This window comes from Gadus chalcogrammus, chromosome 10, assembly GCF_026213295.1.
Source record: "Gadus chalcogrammus isolate NIFS_2021 chromosome 10, NIFS_Gcha_1.0, whole genome shotgun sequence".
NCBI classification, from domain to species: domain Eukaryota; kingdom Metazoa; phylum Chordata; class Actinopteri; order Gadiformes; family Gadidae; genus Gadus; species Gadus chalcogrammus.
In genome coordinates, this window is record NC_079421.1 from 7,987,450 (window position 1) to 8,008,035 (window position 20,586).

Sequence of the window (20,586 nt, forward strand, 5' to 3'; positions counted from 1 at the left end):
CACCCCAACTCGGGCTCTGAGGTCTGTGGATCAGAATCTGTTGACGTTGCCACACACTCGTTTCCGGACCAGAGGAGACAGATCCTTCCAGGCTGTTGCTCACAGGCTCTGGAACGATCTTCCGCTCTCTCTGCGTTCGATGGAGTCTGTTTACACCTTCAAAAAGCAACTAATGACCTATTTGTTTGCTCATGCTTTTGCTTAGCTGTCTTGGGGCTGCTATGTTTGTCACCTAGTTGTCTTGGCCTTTTAAACTTAAATTTGTATGTACTTCTTAACTGTGTATTGTTATTGTTTTTGTTTTAACTGTGAAGCGCTTTGTGACCCTGGTCTGTGAAAGGCGCTGTACAAATAAAGCTTACTTACTTACTTACTTACTTACTTACTTACTGTATAAATATTCCTTATAAAATCATTGTACAGTTTAAATGAAGCAGCATTGGTGCGGAAGCCAGACTATAATGAAATATACCGGTATATGATATATTTTTTGTGTTCCTAAGTGTTCCTAAGTGTTTGTGTTAATGTGTTTATATGTGATTAGTTTTGTAAGTTTGTTTTTTTGTTTGCAACACAGCATAAGCAGCCTTCCTAAACACATTGAGTCAAGTAATATGTTAACGTTAAATTTCTAAAGTTAGAATTCATCCAAAACATTTTTGAATGTTTGAATACTTCCGGCCAACTGAACCATCTCTTATTTCAAGCTGCTCCAAGGTTACCATGGTTACAGACCAGACCCATGGCTGCAGGCTGTTCTCAGGTCTGTCATGTGGTATCCAAGGTTACTCTCTGCCAGGATACTGTTGGGCCGTTCAGTAGACAGACGCAGACCAACACACTGTTATTGGCGGTTTATCGATTAATCAAGAGTTTATTCCATTAAAGTGGAGAGATCAGGTTACTGAACAGCTTAGAGGCGGACTGTGCGGCAGACCACAGGTGGGCCATTCTCTGCTGTTTGATAGGCTCGTCTTTTGTTAGTGTTTCTATATGTTAGCAAATATGTTCTGCTGTGTTTATAAGCATTGTGTTCTAAAGAAATAGAATCCAACTTTTATCTCCTTATCCATTGTTGTTGATATCTTAGCAGGAATATTAAACAGCTTACAGATACACAGTCGCATACATGGAATGCAAAGGAAAATTATAATAGTAATAATAACAATGTGTGTGCGTGTGTGTTTGTGTGTGTGTGTGTGTGTGTGTGTGTGTGTGTGTGTGTGTGTGTGTGTGTGTGTGTGTGTGTGTGTGTGTGTGTGTGTGTGTGTGTGTGTGTGTGTGTGTGTGTAGCATAACAATGCCGGCTGGAGAGGGAAAGAGTGACATGGAGCGTCTGGGAATGTTTCAGGAGATGGGGTATGTATCCATCGGAGATAAGTACGTCCCGGCCAGATACAGTAAGTGGATCGATCTCCTGAGTAATTTCAAATCGTTTCAAAATGTTTAACATTAGACAGGTATTAAATAAATATAGAAAAAATAAACCAGATCATTTTGAATTGCTATAGATTGCAAATAATTTGAAATGAAGAATTATCTACATGATGTATTATCTTCTCAACGTGTTGTAAGGGTTTGCACTATAGGTTGACAACTAGTTTTCAAATTATCAGTCTGAATAATCAGCAATGTAGCATTAAAATAGCAATTCAAAGATAAATTCCTCAATGAAAAGTAAGAGAAGCCTGTGGCCGAGCAGCATCAGCAGTTCTACACTCCTTCTGGTTCGGCTGAATCTATATGTACTCTTATATATTCAGAGAACATTGTTCTTGAGATGTATTCTCATGAGACTACAGACTTCCTCTAAACTAAAGCTAATGGTATTCCTAAACAAAGATCCCTTTATCTTAACAACAAACATTACATTATCAATACAATTGCATTTTAAGTTGAAACACTTTTATAATCCAAAGACATCAGCCATGAAGGGCTGTGATCCACAGATCAGTGGTCACACATTAGGATAACCCTAACCCAGACCCCCGCCCCAGGACCCTTCAACGAAGCGGCGGGGCGCGGCCGTCAGATGCAGACGGGGGGGCCGCGACTGAGCAGCTCGCTGCAAATCGGCTTCTTTGAAACCACCTTCCAGCGGATCTTCGAGAGCGAGGCGCTGAACGAGCCGCTGAAGAGGGCACGGCAGCAGCGCCTCCAGCAGGCCCGGAGGCGCGTGGGCGCACTGTTCCTGCCCAGCGACGGCCCCAAGCAAACGTGAGAACAAACAACTCAACAGCTTGGAAACAGTCTGTGCTGTATGTAAACATTTAATGATGGAATCCCATAAAATGACATGGTCCATCCGTGAGTTACTCAACAGCTAGGTCGGTTAGTCTAACCTTACCTCCTCCCTCTCAGCTGTGGTTCGGGCAGTTACTACGGGACTCTGTCGGGGCCAATGAAGGCTATGAGCACCCAGGCCGTCCCCAAGAAGGGCCTCCCCTCTCCCGGGCGCAACATCTACACCTCCCCTCCCAAGAAGGGCGCCGGCTCCAGGTCTGCGGCCGTGGCCTCCAGGCCGTTGTTCAGAAGCTTGTTGACTGACCTCTGAGTTCAACCCTTCAACCTGTCCCTTCCTCCAGCTATCCCAACGTCACCCTGTCCAAGACGGACCTGTACACCCCCGACCGCTACGACCGAGCCAAGGAACTCCTGCAGGTACAGACCCTCCGATCCACCCGGGATCAGCCTCAGTCCGCTGTTACACTGAAGAAGAATCAAGCATCTCTGGAGATGGGCCGTGGAACGGGGTTACCATGGAGACGGGGACAGAAGGGAACACATGTTGTCCTGATCAGGGGTGCACGGCTTCATGTCTCCAGCCGCTCTGTGTCCGCTTCATACATATATCATATATATATATATATATCATAAATATCATATATATATGATAGATATGATATATATATGATCTATAAACCTTGTTGTGATAGAATGAGCCTCATCCCACACACTAGTTGGTCTCATTAAAAGTGTATATATATTAAAAAAAAAGCATGATGATTGAGAATTGATCCTGAAGGTTTTCTCTGTGTTTTGGGCCTGCAGATTCCCGACTTCGCTCCAGTCCATTGTATTGAGCTTTCTTGAATGTAATGTTTAAGTTGGGCTGTCATCAGTTAACCATGTTGTGTATTTGAACTTGCATTTAGGCTTTACAATTTTGTTTATTATTTAGTAATTTAGCAGATTCTCCTAAATTACTGCTATTAAGGAGCAGGGTTTCTCATCTAGTTCAAAGGTATTTTTAACACTGCAGTGATCACATGGACCTGGAACCTTCTTATGAGCTGTAGGAAGGAGCAGCTGTGTACCACCGTCATCTTCATATGTTTTATCGACGATAGTTTGAAAGAATGAAATCACTTTGCAGGGCTGCAACCTGTCAGTGCACGGACTTCAGACATGACAATGACACTGAATATGTTATATTGTGCTTATTGTGTTTTCTGTATGTTGCAGAGCGAGACAGCAACCAACCGTTCAAAGTTCAAGAGTGGTCCCTTTAAACTCCACCTCCACCCTAAAGTCTATTTCCATGAAAACCCATACTTTAGCAACAAGCACATCCCACCAGCGCAAAAGCCACTCCCTGCAACAAAACAATTCTTAGTTCCATTCAAACCTACCTCCCCTACCAAGCAGGTAATGGATGGATGATGTGAATAGTGGGGTGGATGTCTTTGACTCTCATTTCATATGATAACAGTGTACTAAAGAGAGTCTGTAACTGCCAGATAGGGGGCATGAAGGCGGGGACCTTTGACCTCTACCCGTCCCATTCGGCTGACCCCTACATGCCTGGCCGACCCAAACAAGCGAACCCTGGGCACCCAACATTTTGGCCAGCTCCTGGTCCAAAGAGCTCCCCTGTCAAGAGCATCGTAACCCTGAATGTCAACAGGTTGGTCAGCAGTCTCTCTTCTTTCCATTTATTTGGTCTAAATAGGAAAGTTAATGAAGTCCATTTGACTTCCAAGCTACAGTGTCAAAGGACTTTACAGGCCATATATTTATGACAAGGGATAGATGTAATTATGACGATAGGTTGTCTCGCAGCTTTGCTGCTTGACACCCAAAGATTAGATGATGTATAAAGTAAGCAAGCACGTACATTCAAACTCAGAGCCTCGGGTGCAAATGCTTAGTTACAATTTGCATTACAGTGTCCATGTTAAAGTGTAATAAGAATACAGAGTGATAAGAAATTAAACGACATGGATTGGCATGTACTTCATATGTGATAACACATAAATGTGTAGCTACTGTTCTACAGCATTGTTCCATACACATTAAGAACATAATGGAACAGGTTGTTACATTGCTTATAACTGTGTAATTACACTGTAGCAAGTACACAAATGTATGGTCTTACCAAACGTTTTTTTCAAGTTGCCTCAAATTGGTGGTGACTTGATGAATGAGATCACTTGGCAGGCGGTGCTGAAACAGTGGTTTGCTGCGGTTCTCTTGGTGGAGTTTATCTTCACTATCTGCTTCCCTTTTCACAGTTTGCTTGACCTTAATCTGTATGGTTGTTTATTTGGTTTCAGAGTGGTGAACTCTACCAACTATGCCGCCCCCATCCCCCCCATTATGACCGTCTGATGGACCTTATGCATGCGATGCTGGGCAACAGGGGTCGACTCTTTTCCCGCGTCCCCTTACCACATTTGGACCATAGAGAACGTAAGATGAAAACAGGAATATCTGTTGGTTATTCTTTGCTACAAAGTGTAGTGAGTGGTCCAATACTTCGTAATATCTGTTGGTTATTCTTTACTACAGAGTGGTCCAACACATGGGAATATCTGTTGGTTATTCTTTACTACAGAGTGGTCCAACACATGGGAATATCTGTTGGTTATTCTTTACTACAGAGTGGTCCAACACATGGGAATATCTGTTGGTTATTCTTTACTACAGAGTGGTCCAACACATGGGAAGATCTGTTGGTTATTCTTTACTACAGAGTGGTCCAACACATCGGATCACTTAGATAATCGTTTGTTGTTATGCTCAATTATACAACGGGGGGCCTGAATCCAGAGATCTGATTGGTTCCTAACTGTTGTATAATGAGCGTATACATAACTGCTATGACGCCCAATCATTTTGTGAAAGTATCACTCCGCGCCTTGAAGTGGAAAGTGTCAAAGAATACAACCGTGTTTTTACTAGTGTGTGTGTGTGGAGTCATTTTGCCATAATTTTAACAGTTGTATGAAATAAATAGCACAGTTCACTGAAGCCTAAAATCGGCGAGTGAACGGCTCCATAGGATAAATTGCCGGCGAACCGCTCTATCGGAGCCTTCTCTCGGAGGGACGCTAAAGTGTGTTGCATAGCGACCGTCGATGCATAGCGGCAGCCAGGAGGGACTACTTTTTGGTAGTCTATAATAAAACGGCTACTTTGACTTTCTTGGTTTCTTTTTAAATGTAGTGTGTCTATGACTTTCGTTTCGCCATAACAGTAACCGTTGTATAAAAGCAATAGATCACTTCAGTCAGTGGCATGTGCTCATTATACCACTGTGAAGGGGGGCGCCGGCCCTCCGCTACGCGCCGGGCCGGGCAACGCCCCTTAACAGTGGTATAATGAGCACATACCACAGCCTGTCGTGATCTATTGCTTAACTGTACCCTGTTGACTTGTCGAGCAGATGATCTTATTTATATTACATGTTGCTTGTTGAGTATAAAGCCAAATACCATTCAGAGTAAAGTAGAAAAAACATTTGGATTTTATTGTAAAATGGAGAAAGAGTTGGTTGGTCAGTGATGAACATGTTGTTGACTCTCCATAACTATCAAAGAGAATAATGTCGGTATCCTATATTCATCCCCCATCCCCCACTGCCCGTATAGGCAGTTCTTCTCCATTAAGCATTGTCAAACCCATTCTGTAACTGGTACTGCGTGATACAATGCTTTGATTACCTTGGAGACATTGATACAGTGGCATGCACCTCTACAGACCAACAATCAACCTGGATGGAAGAAGAAATTGCTTCATTCATTCTCATTCTTAAAAATATTTGTCTGTTTTTGACAGCACAGTTGGTGTTTTAATGTAAAATTCCAAAACATTGATCAAAGTGTTGTACATACTTAAGACATACTTCAGTGTAGTTGTGGTGCAATAAAGTAAAAAGTAACATCTTCTCAGATGTTTATTAGTAGCGATTTGTGTGTTTGTGTGTGTGTATTTGCGTGTTTGTGTGTGTGTGTGTGTGTGTGTGTTTGTGTGTGTGTGTTTGTGTGGTCTGTGTTTGTGTGTGTGTGTGTGTGTGTGTGTGTGTGTGTGTGTGTGTGTTTGTCTGTGTGTGTGTGTGTGTGTGTGTGTGTGTGTGTGTGTGTGTGTGTGTGTGTGTTTATGTGTGTGTGTGTGTGTGTGTGTGTGTGTGTGTGTGTGTGTTTGTGTGTGTGTTTGTAGGTGTGGTTGTGTGTGTGTGTGTGTGTTTGTTTGTCTGTGTGTGTGTGTGTCTGTGTGTGTGTGTTTATGTTTTTGTGTGTGTGTGTGTGTGTGTGTGTGTGTGTGTGTGTGTGTGTGTGTGTGTGTGTGTGTGTGTGTGTGTGTGTGTGTGTGTGTGTGTGTGTGTGTGTGTGTGTGTGTGTGTGTGCGCGGGCGTCTGCTAATAAATGGAGTTCCTGAGGGTTAGCGGTCCTCCTATAGCCTGTGGGTTAGCCTGCTGGGTCAGCCTGTTGGGTTAGCAGTCCTCCGGTGGCCTGTGGGGTTAGCCTGCTGGGTGAGCCTGTTGGGTTAGCGGTCCTCCTGAGGGTTAGCCTGTGGGTTAGCGGACCTCCGTTAGCCTGCGGGGCTAGCGGCCCTCAGTTAGCCTGCGGACCAGCGGTCCTCCTGTGGGTTAGCCTGTGGGCTAGCGGTCCTCCGTTAGCCTGCGGGCTAGCGGTCCTCCTGAGCGTGCCCAGAGGCGTGCTCCTGGCAGTAGAGCTCTCCCTCGATGAGGTAGTAGCCTCGGTGCTTCAGCTCCGTCCCGCAGAACGCACACAGGAAACACGCGGGGTGGCGCCACTTCTCTCCAGCGTGGACCACCGGGCCGCTGCGATGGACACAAGATGGATGAGTGAATACACTTCGCTCTTTGTAAACTGGTACTTCGCTCTTTGTAAACACAGACACAAACTTTGTGTCTGGTGACGTGTGCTCTCAGTTGATTTGAACTTTTGCTAAGCATTAACTCATTAGTTAGGCATTCATTTTCATGTCCATTCCCAGTGTTATGTGTGTATGTTTTACTCCACAGTGGTTGGCTTGGTTTCGACAGATATGTATGGTGGTGGGCGTCGCTCCAAAATTCCCAATGTCTTCTTCAAGGGCCTCAGACTGTATGATGAACTTTGATTGCTATCAGCTTGTGTTGTGTTTCTATGTCTGTATGCTTATATGTATGTTTATATGTATGTGTATGTATGAGAATATATAATATGGATATACTACATATATATATGTTTATACTTATAAATCTATATATACAGATATGATATGAATATATCATGTTTTTATCATGTATATATATACAGTATATATGTATCTATATATATGAATGAACATATTGTTATTTTAAAAGAAGAACCCATTTGTTCATGTTTAATATGATGCTTCAGCTCATTAGTGACACAACCGTCAAACCTAGCGTCCATGTTGGCTGAAGGTTGGCCTCACAGACCAAAGCTTCTGGGTTTGACTGTCTAACCTAATTTCTAACCCCTCTCTGTGTCATAAAGATCAGTCTCTGGATCTGCTTTAACACAACAGCTCAACATGCTGATTTGCTGAATTGTGGGAAACGACAATCTCCAAGGGTTGGAGTGAATTAGTCGTGTACTAAGCGGTTTTCCAGAACCTCCTTGAGGCTAACTGGAATGATCCATGACCAAACTCTACCTCAGGAGCTCTTCGTCACCACTGGAGTCCGCCAACGGATCCATCATGAGTCCATTCAGACTTCATGCGTCGAAACATTTGAACCTATCAAACTCAGTTATCACCGACTCTCAACTTTGTTTTGTCTGAAGCCTCAACATCATTGGCTGCCAGCATGTCTCCCCATGGTGGGCATCAATTGAACTCCGAGAATCTCTTTTGTGCACCTGCCTGATTGAGGGAGTTCTTCCTTAGTGTGTTTTCAGTATGAGGAGCATTTCAGGGTGACATAATATATGGCCTGTAAAGCCCATGAGACCAACTGGGATTCAAAATCAAATTAGGTGACGTCACCCTCTGGAACTCCCTCTGTGTGCTACGCAGCATTGGATGTGAGCCTTGACCTCCCCACCTGCCCCTCCTAGCCCCCTCTGAGCCCCCACATCAGGGGAGGAGCCTCCCCCAGTGGGTTCAGTTCCAGGTTCTGCTGCCTGATGCTTTTCTGGCGTCACACTGACCAGTATGGCCCTTCCTGTGGCTAATGGGATCACTGGGAGCCATTACCATTGAGAGCTATAACTGAACATTGTGGTCAGTTGGACTGACAGCCAGTGGTAGGCTAATGGTTTCACCGGTTGGACTTCAAGCAGATCGTTCCACTGGTCTGCTTCAACTGAACGGATGAACTCAACGTACCGCTCTGATTCTGATTGGTCAGTCTGCAGCTTAGAGTCTAACTCAGAACTCCTTATGTAATCTTTGTAATGTGTTAAAACAAAAGCACCGGGCAGACAGGAGAGTTCTAGAATGTGTAGAGTGCTTTCATTCAGAGATGCTAAATGTGAAATCCGATTGACTAAAGTACCAATCAAATATGTGTTGGGCGACATGTTGGGCGGACTGCTACGACTGGTAAGGGTTGAGCATAGGCTTGTTGTCTATGAAATGTACATTTAGTATCATGTTCATTCTTACATGATCCCTTTTCCACAGACATCACAGAGAGGGAGCTTCTGTAACTTAGCAGCCGGAGGCTGAGGTCTGCTCAGCGGAGCTGTCACGTGTCTGGTGGCGGGGCGGCTGACACCTGCACACCAACACATCATCAACACTCCCATTTAGGGGTTATAATGAATAAGTATTATTATTAATTAATTGTATTTATAGTAAAAACAATAAAAGTAATGAAAACAATAATAATAATATTTATTATTATTATTCCACTTCTGAATCGATGTAAACATACTGTTGTTGTTGTCGTCAATGGTTTCCATGGACGCCACCGCTGGCGCCGCTCCGAAAGGCCGCGGCCGAACGTTGAATTTGTGCTCAAAATGTCCGAGCTCCTGGAGGTGGAGAAGAGGACAGACAGACAGACAGACAGACAGACAGACAGACAGACAGACAGACAGACAGACAGACAGACAGACAGACAGACAGACAGACAGACAGACAGACAGACAGACAGACAGACAGACAGACAGACAGACAGACAGACAGACAGACGTTAACCTCACCACAGGGAGCTAGAAATTACCAGAGATTGTTAACAACATGCTTTATAATTAATTCATCAGTTGTCTTGTAATATAATAATAATATCAAATATTTATTGGATATTTATCTTTAATCCATTGTCAGATGACTTTGAGGCAGGGGAGATATCCTGGATGATATGAATTACATTGTGGGGTCAAATGCATCAGGCATATGGAAATGTGGTACGACATCCACAAACATGTTGTTCTAGAAATCACACAGCAGCCAAGATGGGAACTGATCTATGACCTCCGTGTATCATCAGTAAAACCTCCTCCCAGACCCCTTCCATCTCAACTGACCCTCTGGGTCACTCTTCATTAGTTCATGTTGCTTCTGTCGACTTCTTGTATGGGTCATATTTGTACCTTTTCATTAGCCTGCAGGTTGACTCTGAAAGGCTCCATCTGAGGGGACCACAGTCTGGTCTCCGGTCTGTATGAGCACACAAACACAAAGACAAGCAATTGTTACACACTTATTATACTTAATACACACTACATTAACAGTACATAAGGGATAATGATTTATCGTCAGTCCAGACCAACTTATGTAAAGCAACAGGCTGAGGACAGAGTATCGCTCCTCTTTCCAGGACTGAATTGTTTTAGCGCACCGCTGATCGCTAACCTTTTCAAGCAAGATCACTGTTATATATCCTTATGATCAGATCCCTGTCAAATATCCTAATGATCAGATCCCTGTCAAATATCCTAATGATCAGATCCCTGTTATATATCCTTATGATCAGATCCCTGTTATCCTTATGATCAGATCCCTGTTATATATCCTTATGATCAGATCCCTTTTATATATCCTTGTGATGAGATCCCTGTCATATATCCTTATGATCATATCCCTGTTATATATCCTGATGATTAGATCCCTGTACACAGTGTGTATTGACCTTTCTATTTTGAAACAAAGCTGCTGGGTGGAGCTTAGGATGGCGTTCTGGCCCTCAGAAAGAGTCATGGCGTCTGTGGCCACGCCTCCAATAGCGAGGATGACATCACCACGACACAGGTTGGCCAATGACGCCTTTCCCCCCGGCGTTACCTGAGAAACATAAGAGCTAAGAGTTCTGCAACTCGATCAGCACAAAAATCAACACTACGAAAAAAAGATGTTATTTTTTCTAATTCAGCGAGCAAGAAACCAAAACCCCAAATCAACCTCTAGGGAGGCGCCACCTAGAGGTAACAACACAGACTGGTGTTCGGAAACAGTGTGTGTGTGTGTGTGTGTGTGTGTGTGTGTGTGTGTGTGTGTGTGTGTGTGTGTGTGTGTGTGTGTGTGTGTCTCAGTATAAACGTGATCTTATAAAGCTATCATAAGCATGATGATATCACTGCTGGAGCATTTGACTCGCTGCACAGCTCCATGCTGCTCCCCCCCCCCCCTGCCCCCCTCTCTCTCCAACAAACATGTTTCAGACTGGAGTCGTGCTTCCCACTGTGGTCCTTTGGTCACTCACCCTCCCGATGCTGATAGGCTGATTGTTCTCCTTTCCACCTGTTATTCTGAAGCCCCAGGGTGCCCCTCCCTCCAGCACCACGTTCTGTGGCATTCTGTCTCTTACCCCTTCTTCTCTCACCCCTCTTCTCCTGTCACCCCTCTTATTCTCTCTTCCTCTTCTTCTTCGTCTTCTTCTATGTACTCATTATTTTACGAAGCTGCACCTTATGATGTGTTCTTAACCTGACACACTCCTGCTCTAGAGGGTCTCCCTCTGTAGCTCTGCCTCTGTCAACTCACTGCCCAGTGAAACACGCTCTCTAGCTCCGCTCAGTGTGTGTATGTGTGTGTGTGTGTGTTTGTGTGTGTATGTGTGTGTGTGTGTGTTTGTAAATCCCTGTCACGCCCCTTTCAAGAGAGTCCAAGCTGATTGGCCTATATACAGAGATAATATCAACTTACAGACAGACAGACTGACACCCACACCAAACACACACACACACACCAAATACACACACACACACACATACACACATACAAACTGGGATCATACTTGTGTCTGGGGCTCATATCAAGGAAAGGTTGTTTATACTCGGAAGTAGTTCGGTAATCAATATATTTAAGAATCGATGTATTCAAGAATCTTCCTCTATTGAACAATCTTCTATTTGAATGTGCTATCGTACACTCAGTGAGATGACAGAGTTTAACACATTGTCTATCATTGTTTTTAGATCCTTTAAAAATAACGTTGCTTAGTTAGTGACTATGACCAAGTTCTCTTTCATAAACTAAATGTGATGTCAACAGATCAGTACGTCTGTCTCTTGAAATGAAACTGTATAAGACGACAAAATGAAATGTGTAAAACTAATAAACCAGCCAAGGGAGGGGCCCTAGACTGTTTTTAGCTGCTGACCACAGGGACAGCCTTCACATTAACACCTGTTCAGTTCACATTTAAAGACACATCGCACCCTAACTTCAAGCCAGCACCCCCCCCCCCCCCCCCCCCCCCCCCCCCCCCACACACACACACACACACACACACACACACACACACACACACACACACACACACACACACACACACACACACACACACACACACACACACACACACACACACACACACACACACTAGTAAAAACAATGGGCGGGGCCTTCTCTCTGACTGAAATAGAAACAGTACCTGAAATAACATTTAGAACAAAATTTGAACCATTTTGGGATATCATTTTATTTGAATTACTTACATCAACAGTATCTCTTCTATTTCAAAAACAATGGAAAAAAATAAATGTCATTCCAGAGTGGATCTGCACTGACCGAGGATAACATCCAGATAGGTTTTGCAGCTGGTGTGCTGGCAGTCAGTCACAGAAAGCATTTGACGGATATATGTTTCCACTTCTTGTAATTACCAGATACTCCCTTGCCTCTCACGTTGACTTTTAAGTTATAAAACATGTTATTTCATATGTCTTGCTTCAGAAAAGCAGTTCCATATTCATATTTAGTCCGTTCCACAACTAACTGTTGCAGACTGGTTATTTCACATAGCAATGCTAGCATCTTCCGATCGTATTCCTACACCTTTTCAGCATGAATGGCAGTGATCTGCTCTTAAATAAGCCAACATCTAAAGCATACATTGTGTACACACATATTCCTTATTAAAGGAAATCTCTGGAAACAACACAATCTTAATCTAATCCTATCGCTGAGAATTCCTTGACACTTGTCCGTTCCACAAACATGACACACTTTTTGACAACATTATTAACAAAAATAAAATAGATTGCTTTCAAAAGAATAAATAATAAGTAAAGGTCATCACATTACATTGGGGATGATGCAAGGACACCAACAAATACACACCATGCAGACACACACACAGACACATACACAAACACACAAACACACACACACACAGAAAATAAATTTGATCGCTGGTCAGCCTACGGGGTCAGAGGTCACAGACGTCTGACGTAATTCCCTGGAAATGTCCCAAAGAAACGGCTCCGTCTGGAAGTGCCTGACAAACACAAATACACGCAAATACACAAAAATACACAAAGCACACAAACAAACACAACACATATGTTTTAGTGTTTAAGCTTGATACTTTCTTTTAATCAAAAGTTGTGAATTTTACCTATCTTCACCAGTGTAGTCTATTACCCCTAGTACCTCTAGCAACCCTAGTGCCTCTAGTACCACTAGGACCACTAGTAACTCTAGTACCCCTAGTATCCCTAGTACCTCTAGTACCTCTAGTCCCCCTAGTAACCCTAGCACCTATAGTACCCCACAGTACCCCTAGTACCTCTAGTACCCTCTAGTACCTCTAGTACCCACTAGTACCCTCTAGTACCCACTAGTACCCTCTAGTACCCTCTAGTACCCCTAGTACCTCCCAGTACCCCACAGTACCCCTAGTACCTCTAGTCCCTCTAGTACCTGCCTGACACCATGACAGTGCCAGTTAGCTTGCTGTAAGAACAAAGAGTTTGTGGTGGCAGAAATAAATGAACAATAGAACGTTTCTAAAGGCTTTCTTAATGTCTATTTTGCCAAAAGTGTATGAATGATTTATTAATGTTTCCAATGAAAAGCTAACAGCCAAAAGTACATTTGCTGATTCGTTCATAACTTCAGAACTGTGCTTGACCTAACAAAAAGTGTGTATGCCTAATGCACTGAATACATACTGTATATACATGTGTGTGTATTTGTTCATTGTATTAGAAGTTGGTCTGCACACACGCTTCGGACCCACATGCCACAGCCAAGTAGCGAGGGTATAGCGGTTTAACCCAGCTCAGTTACGGCTCGCGTTTCCACCCCTGACAGTACCCTTATGGTAGGGTGGGGTTAAAGCCGGATGGCGATCGCCACAGCAGCTACCTAAACATCATGACCTTATTCGTTTGGTTCACGTGACGTCACTGTAGCTTTGCGCCGCCATCTGGACAACCGATCCCACCCACTGACCCACTGATTTCAGTGGTAACTGAGCACCAACAACAACACCTATGACCACAATCAAACAATGAGGATGCGCTCTTTTATTCTCTTTAGTGCAGGTAATGAAAGGTTCTGAAAGATGGCATATCCATGTAGCTTACTAATGAATAAAATGCATACAAAAAACGTGACATATGACCCACTATGTTCTGCTCCATATACCCAATGTTGACAACGTCACAGCCAAAGAGTATTGGTATTAATACCTCATTCATTGTCCAAAATAATCCATAATAATTCAAATCGGGTTTTGTTGTGGGTACAAAATGAATCTTGAAGAAAACTCGTCCCAAGCGTCCTCGGCGAAATTATCGTCTATGATTTGATGACTGATTTCAACGATCAATGATAGTAACCCACCACAAACTGTTCAGAAGAAGTCACAAATATATGGTACCAACTTCTATCAGATAAAGATTATTCCTCATTGCCTCACTTTAGCGTCCTTCACCCATCCAGCCACAGCATATTGGTTGGCATCAGTGCTCTTGAACGCTTTCAAGATATCTCCACTGTATGGGGAGGGATTCTGGACTAAATAAATATATATGTCATGAAAATTAATTTTAGGCAAGCGTGAGGCCGATACTAATCGACAAAAAAAACAAATAAGGATCGGAGCCTAAGATCGATTTTTTTTTCCAGATATCTCTGTCTCTCTCTAACATTCAGATGAGCGGTGTGGGCGGCCATACTAGGCGAGATCGGTCGTGCAAATGGCGGCGTTCCAGAAAACGTGACGTAGATGAACCGTATGAATAGCAGCCCCCAACAGTGTAGCCTCCTAATAAATCCAAGGAAAAAGAAGAATACGCACAATGAACAAGGAGCAACAATGTAGGACGTCCAAGAAGGACGGCAAACTTTTGTGCAAAATTTTCTTCAATAAACTAAGCTTTCGCCGTTGCCAAGAAATACCTTGAGGGTAATGTGTTTGTTTGTTTTTATCCCTCTGTCGCACAGAAGTGCGATTCTGTCGACTAATCCACGGACGGCGGGTGTAGCTCGAATTTGCTGGCAGCCTTGGACCCTTTCAGGCGTTTCAGTACCCCGACGGAGGAGTACTGCGAGACGAGTATGGCTCAATATGGCCCTGGATCACGCCCACTATTGGCCACGGAAACGCGACCCGTGCCGCACCTTTCCAGAGTGAACCAACCCGCACCCTCGGGGGAAATGCGCCACAGTACCCCTAGTCCCCCTAGTACCTCTGGTACCTCCAATACCCCTAGTACTTCTAGTACCCCTAGTACCCTCTAGTACCCCAAGTACCCTCTAGTACCGTCTAGTACCCCGAGTACCCCTAGTACCTCTAGTACCCCTTGTACCCTCTAGTACCCACAGCTTCTCCCTGAGGTCCTGCTGTCCACCATGAGTCTCACAGCCTCTCTCTGAGGTCAATGTTGTCCACCATGAGCCTCACAGCCTCTCTCTGAGGTCCATGCTGTCCACCATGAACCTCACAGCCTCTCGCTGAGGTCCTGCTGTCCACCATGAGCCTCACAGCCTCTCTCTGAGGTCCATGCTGTCCACCATGAGCCTCACTGCCTCTCTCCGAGGTCCTGCTGTCCAAAATGAGCCTCACAGCCTCTCTCTGAGGTCCATGCTGTCCACCATGAGGCTCACAGCCTCTCTCTGAGGTCCCACTGTCCACCATGAGCCTCACTGTCCTACCTACAAACCAGCCGTCGTCACACTGCTCCATCACGTCGATGGTGTCTCCCTCCGTCAGCTCCAGCTCGTCCTCGTTGTGAGGGTTGTAGTTGTACAGCACTTTGAACCTGAACACACGTGACCCACAACATCCATACAGAGAGTGGTTCATTAATGTTACAAACGGTGGGCAGACCATTTCACTTGGTAAAAGGATTTGCACGTAACTTAATGATCTAGAAGTAATCAGAAAGCTTGATTATTATTCCATTCATTCTAACCTTTATAACATAAATGCATGACATTTGAGCTTTTATCCTAATCGAGTGCTATAACTTATTCATTCATTTACTAATTTTGGTTGATTAATTTAATAGGCGTCTATGAGGGTGAGGCAGTGAAGGCTTTTGGCTTTAGCCTGTGTAGCCCTGAGACCGTAACTGTGATAAAGGCTACATAAATATATTAAGTATAGAAAACTGGGCAGTGGCTCTCATAGAAGATACTTTATTATTTGAAGTATATAAACAGAATATATCCAGTATATATAAGAACTACTCACGCTTCTCCTCCACACTGGAGGCCTTCTTGAGTGAACGCTTGGCGCTACAGAATAGATTGAGAGGGAAACAGAGAGAGCGGGAACAGAGTTCATCAGGGTTTCATTAAAGAATTGAAGCATCCCCATGCAAAGGTTTGTTTCGATGCTTGGAAAGATGACAAATCTGTCGAACTGAATCATGTTGCGAACAAAACAATGAGAAAAATTATCCATGTGAGCGTATTACTGTTGCATCATGCTTATAGATAATTAGCGCATTTGTAACCACCTGCAATTTATATTTGAGACGATTATCTTGATAGACAACAATAGACTGGATCAGACAATAATACAGGCATTGGGAAAAGTATTTTATAAAGTCATAGGAACAACAAGCAAAGTATATAAAGGAGATTGAAATGCTGAAGCTAGCCGCTAACACTAGCGCCCTGCGCAGCATTTGTCTTTGACCCAAAGCACTACTACTACTACTACAGCTGATAAAGCAATATTCGCTTTGGTTACAATATGTCTTTTGTTGACGTAGCAACAAAGTGTTGCCTAATGTTTTTCATATCGCACTCATTTTGGACAAAATTCATTCAAAACAAAAACTACCCCAAGCTCCATATTTTGATATGATGGGACAAAATAATATAAGCTCGGATATGTGGAGACACATCACGTTGATGAGCCTCACACACAGGGTCTGCACTCCACTCAGTGACATACGGTGGGACGTCAACAGGCAAACATTAACAGAACAGACAGTCCCTATTCCTTCATGGGATGCAGTCACCCAATCATTATCAGTTTAGAGGAACATTAAGTCATTTAGTCTCACTGCCACACATGTGCTCAATTGAAACCAGGAGAGCATTAACAGTCCATGCACTTAGTGACCCCACACACACACACACACACACACACACACACACACACACACACACACACACACACACACACACACACACACACACACACACACACACACACACACACACACACACACACACACACACGCATGCTAACCTGTACCCTGGGAGCAGGAGAGTGCGCGGGGCCCCGGGGGGGGGAGTGACAGATTCGTCTGGAGGGGATGGGGCTACGTGGAGGTTTGCCTATCACCGCAACCTCCCTCTGGAAGGGCCACACACACACACACACACACACACACACACACACACACACACACACACACACACACACACACACACACACACACACACACACACATACACACACACACACACACACACACACGCACAAACACACACACACACACGCACAAAGAACCACACGCACCTAGAAAAACACACACACACACACACACATACACAACCACATCATGCACACACTTATCAGCAAGCATACTAATCAGCACTAAAATATAGATCAATCATAGCATGTTTAAAATATATCAACTCATAAACTCACGTTAGTCATTATGATAGCCTACAATAGTGCTTTGTGACACAAATTATGCTCCAGTCAGCGTTAAATGAATAACTGGATACATTTAAATGTTGTCAGCTTCTTGAGTTGAGGACGTGAACCCCTGCCCCAGACATCACATCGGGCCTACTACCTGTATTCTGCTGTTCAATAATTAAATAATGCAATGCAACATTTAAACAGGTCAACTTATAGAAATCTAAACAAATATACATCTGATTGATAAAACTGATTGGAAAATATGTTCTCCCTTTTGGCCTACAGCAAATTGAAATCCTTTGAAGAAGGATATGTTAGAGCTCAACATCAAATGATCCCATTGTCGTATATCGACGTCTGTAAGGACTGTAGGTGAAATCTGTGTTTGAAAGATGACCTTGGGGGTTATGACCTTTGGCCGGGGGGAGCGCAGCTCGGAGCGGAGTCTGGACAACAGCGGGGAGGGGGGGGGGGAGGGGAGGGCTGGTTTTGGGATGGAGGAGTAAGAGGACAGAGGTCCTAAGGCTGACGAGGCCACAGAGCAGAAGGGTACAGCTGCAGAATCGGACTGATTAGCCTGTGGACGAAGATACAAGGAGAGCTTGTGTGTGCAGACCAACTTCTAATACAATGAACAAATACACACACATGTATATACAGTATGTATTCAGTGCATTAGGCATACACACTTTTTGTTAGGTCAAGCACGGTTCTGAAGTTATGAACGAATCAGCAAATGTACTTTTGGCTGTTAGCTTTTCATTGGAAACATTAATAAATCATTCATACACTTTTGGCAAAATAGACATTAAGAAAGCCTTTAGAAATGTTCTATTGTTCATTTATTTCTGCCACCACAAACTCTTTGTTCTTACAGCAAGCTAACTGGCACTGTCATGGTGTCAGTTGGTTTTGGCTGCTGTGGGCGTGCAGTGAAGTTTTGCATACTGTGTTTGAGGTGGTCGGGGGTCGGCTTAGCTCAGCAGGTAGAGCAGTTGACTTGTAACCGAAAGGTTGCTAGTTCGATCCCCAGCTCCTCCTAGCTGAGTGTTGATGTGTCCCTGAGCGAGACCATTAACCCCAATTGCTCCTGACGGGCTGGCTGTCGCCTTGCATGGTTGACTCTGCCGTCGGTGTGTCAATGTGTGTATTAACCGATGTAAGTCGCTTTGGATAAAAGCGTCTGCTAAATGCCCTAAATGTAAAATATAATGTAAATGTAAAATGTAAAAATGTTTGTAATTCGCTACTCACAACCAGATCTGCTTGTAAATTAAGATTGCAGAACTAATAAGATACTGGATTATTACTTCACTCTCCACACTGGGCAAAGATGCAAGGCTGTAGCGTTCATCTCATTCTGCTACTCTACCTGCTGTGGGAAACTCGCTGTAGCGCGACTACTACACCATGGGCTCCGGATGGGAATGGAATTATCCAATATTCACGGGAGTACCTGCTATCCCTGCAATATCGCAACTCCTCGATGAAGAGCTTTGAAAGGCGCATTCTCACTAAACTGCAGATGGAGGTGGCTTGCTTTATTGACCAACTTAAATTAGCCTACAGGAAGGACAGAGGGGTTGATGATTTAGTTGTGACTGTGGACCCTATTCGTTGCTGTTTTTATGCTGAGGCTTTAATTTTATCGAGCAGTCTTTATTTTGTTAGTACTTCCGGTCGGAACGGAAGTGTGGCACTAGAGAAATCGCATCTTCCACCATCCTAGTCTTGCTAGCTGTATGATCGCAATATTTGTAACTACTGCAGCTTGTTAGGTCCTTGGCTACGCATCAGCAGCATAATTTTGGTTATTGGATCATCGATTTGTACCTTATATATTTTATATGGCGCCAGCTATGTTTTCCATATCTGTTTATTGCCTGTGGAGAGATACAGCAAAGCTCAAACTTTCGTGCACTTAGTTATTGCAATATGTTATACAGTGCAATATGTTATACAACGGCTGGAAGAAAGACTAAAGGACCGTCATACAGGCCCCGAGCAAGCCTACACGACACCCTCCCCTGATGTCTTCACCTCAGTGAATACTAGGGCTGTAACGATACACCAACTCACGATTCGGTTTGTATCACGATTTTTGACCCACGGTTCGATACATCCCACGATTCTTTTAAATTTAAAAAGCATTTTATTGAACACTTATATAACAATTAACTTAATGTAACATTTAATAACAAATAATTTGGAACACTGAACTGATTTGAACAGAAAGAATACTACTAAAGTATAGCTAAATTAATAAATAAATAACCAAAGATTGCAGTTGGAGGATGCTTGCAGGTAGGCAAAAACCCTCAACTGGTATGGTGGTTTGGTCAAATATCCTATAGCGTTTCTTGCTAGTATGTAGCTTAAATAATGACATAATCAGGCCGTACAGAATGCAACATGTTTAAGCCTAACTTTCAAATAGATGGGAAAAAACATGAACGTCTAACATGAACGTCGCAATAACGAGGCATAGTGTTACGAGTAGGGTTGAGCACCAAAACTCGGTAGGGAACCGGTTCCGACGTAAACGGTTCTAACGAGATCGAATAAGAACGCACATTTCGGTTCCTCATAACGGTGCCTGGCGTTTTTTAACGCCCCCTGCCCCGCCCCCATGGTGTTGCGGCGTCAACTTGCGTTAGTGCTGGGCGCTACCGGTTCACACTGAATAACGGTGTGTATTTTCGTTAGGATATGATTTTTTTATAGACCGCCATACCGGTGTATTTGATTACACAACGTTCGGAACGCAGCGCTGCGCGACACTGTTTCAGACGGGACCCTTTTCAATGTTGCGCTAAACACGCATGGTACGACTACGACTTTCTTTATAGGTCCAGGACCATGACTGCAAGGCGTGGTATTTCAGGCCAACTGGTAAAAGAGTGTGTCACGGCTTTCAAACATATAAACCATAAAGCCTATGGGCGCCTCGAGACTCGGGACGGACTTGTCAACGCGCTGCGGCATCGCTTAAGGCCGATTTATGCTCAGTTACGTAAGCGTAAGCGCAAGCGCAAGAGGCC

The 20,586-nt window shown here is 43.9% G+C and overlaps 2 protein-coding genes and 1 long non-coding RNA gene across 3 annotated transcripts; 1 reads left to right on the forward strand and 2 right to left on the reverse strand.

Moving 5' to 3' along the window:
• The first annotated feature begins 1,300 nt into the window (after positions 1–1,300).
• On the forward strand, positions 1,301–4,803 carry cfap96 (cilia and flagella associated protein 96). The gene is made up of 7 exons (XM_056601015.1): positions 1,301–1,400; positions 1,998–2,217; positions 2,362–2,499; positions 2,586–2,661; positions 3,466–3,648; positions 3,741–3,907; positions 4,557–4,803. Exons 1-7 carry the CDS (start codon positions 1,301–1,303, stop codon positions 4,609–4,611), a joined length of 939 nt encoding a protein of 312 aa, XP_056456990.1. The 3' UTR covers positions 4,612–4,803.
• Positions 4,804–5,641: 838 nt separating this feature from the next.
• LOC130391048 (PDZ and LIM domain protein 3-like) lies at positions 5,642–11,225 on the reverse strand. The gene is made up of 6 exons (XM_056601232.1): positions 10,907–11,225; positions 10,337–10,488; positions 9,798–9,864; positions 9,137–9,236; positions 8,866–8,977; positions 5,642–7,066 (listed from the first exon to the last, which is right to left on the reverse strand). The coding sequence occupies exons 1-6, from the start codon at positions 10,997–10,999 to the stop codon at positions 6,910–6,912; spliced, it is 681 nt and encodes a 226-aa protein (XP_056457207.1). The 5' UTR covers positions 11,000–11,225; the 3' UTR covers positions 5,642–6,909.
• Positions 11,226–12,151: 926 nt separating this feature from the next.
• Positions 12,152–16,194, reverse strand: LOC130391044 (uncharacterized). The gene is made up of 3 exons (XR_008896849.1): positions 16,133–16,194; positions 15,592–15,698; positions 12,152–12,925 (listed from the first exon to the last, which is right to left on the reverse strand). It is a non-coding gene; the product is annotated as an uncharacterized LOC130391044 (long non-coding RNA).
• Between the last annotated feature and the right edge of the window lie 4,392 nt (positions 16,195–20,586).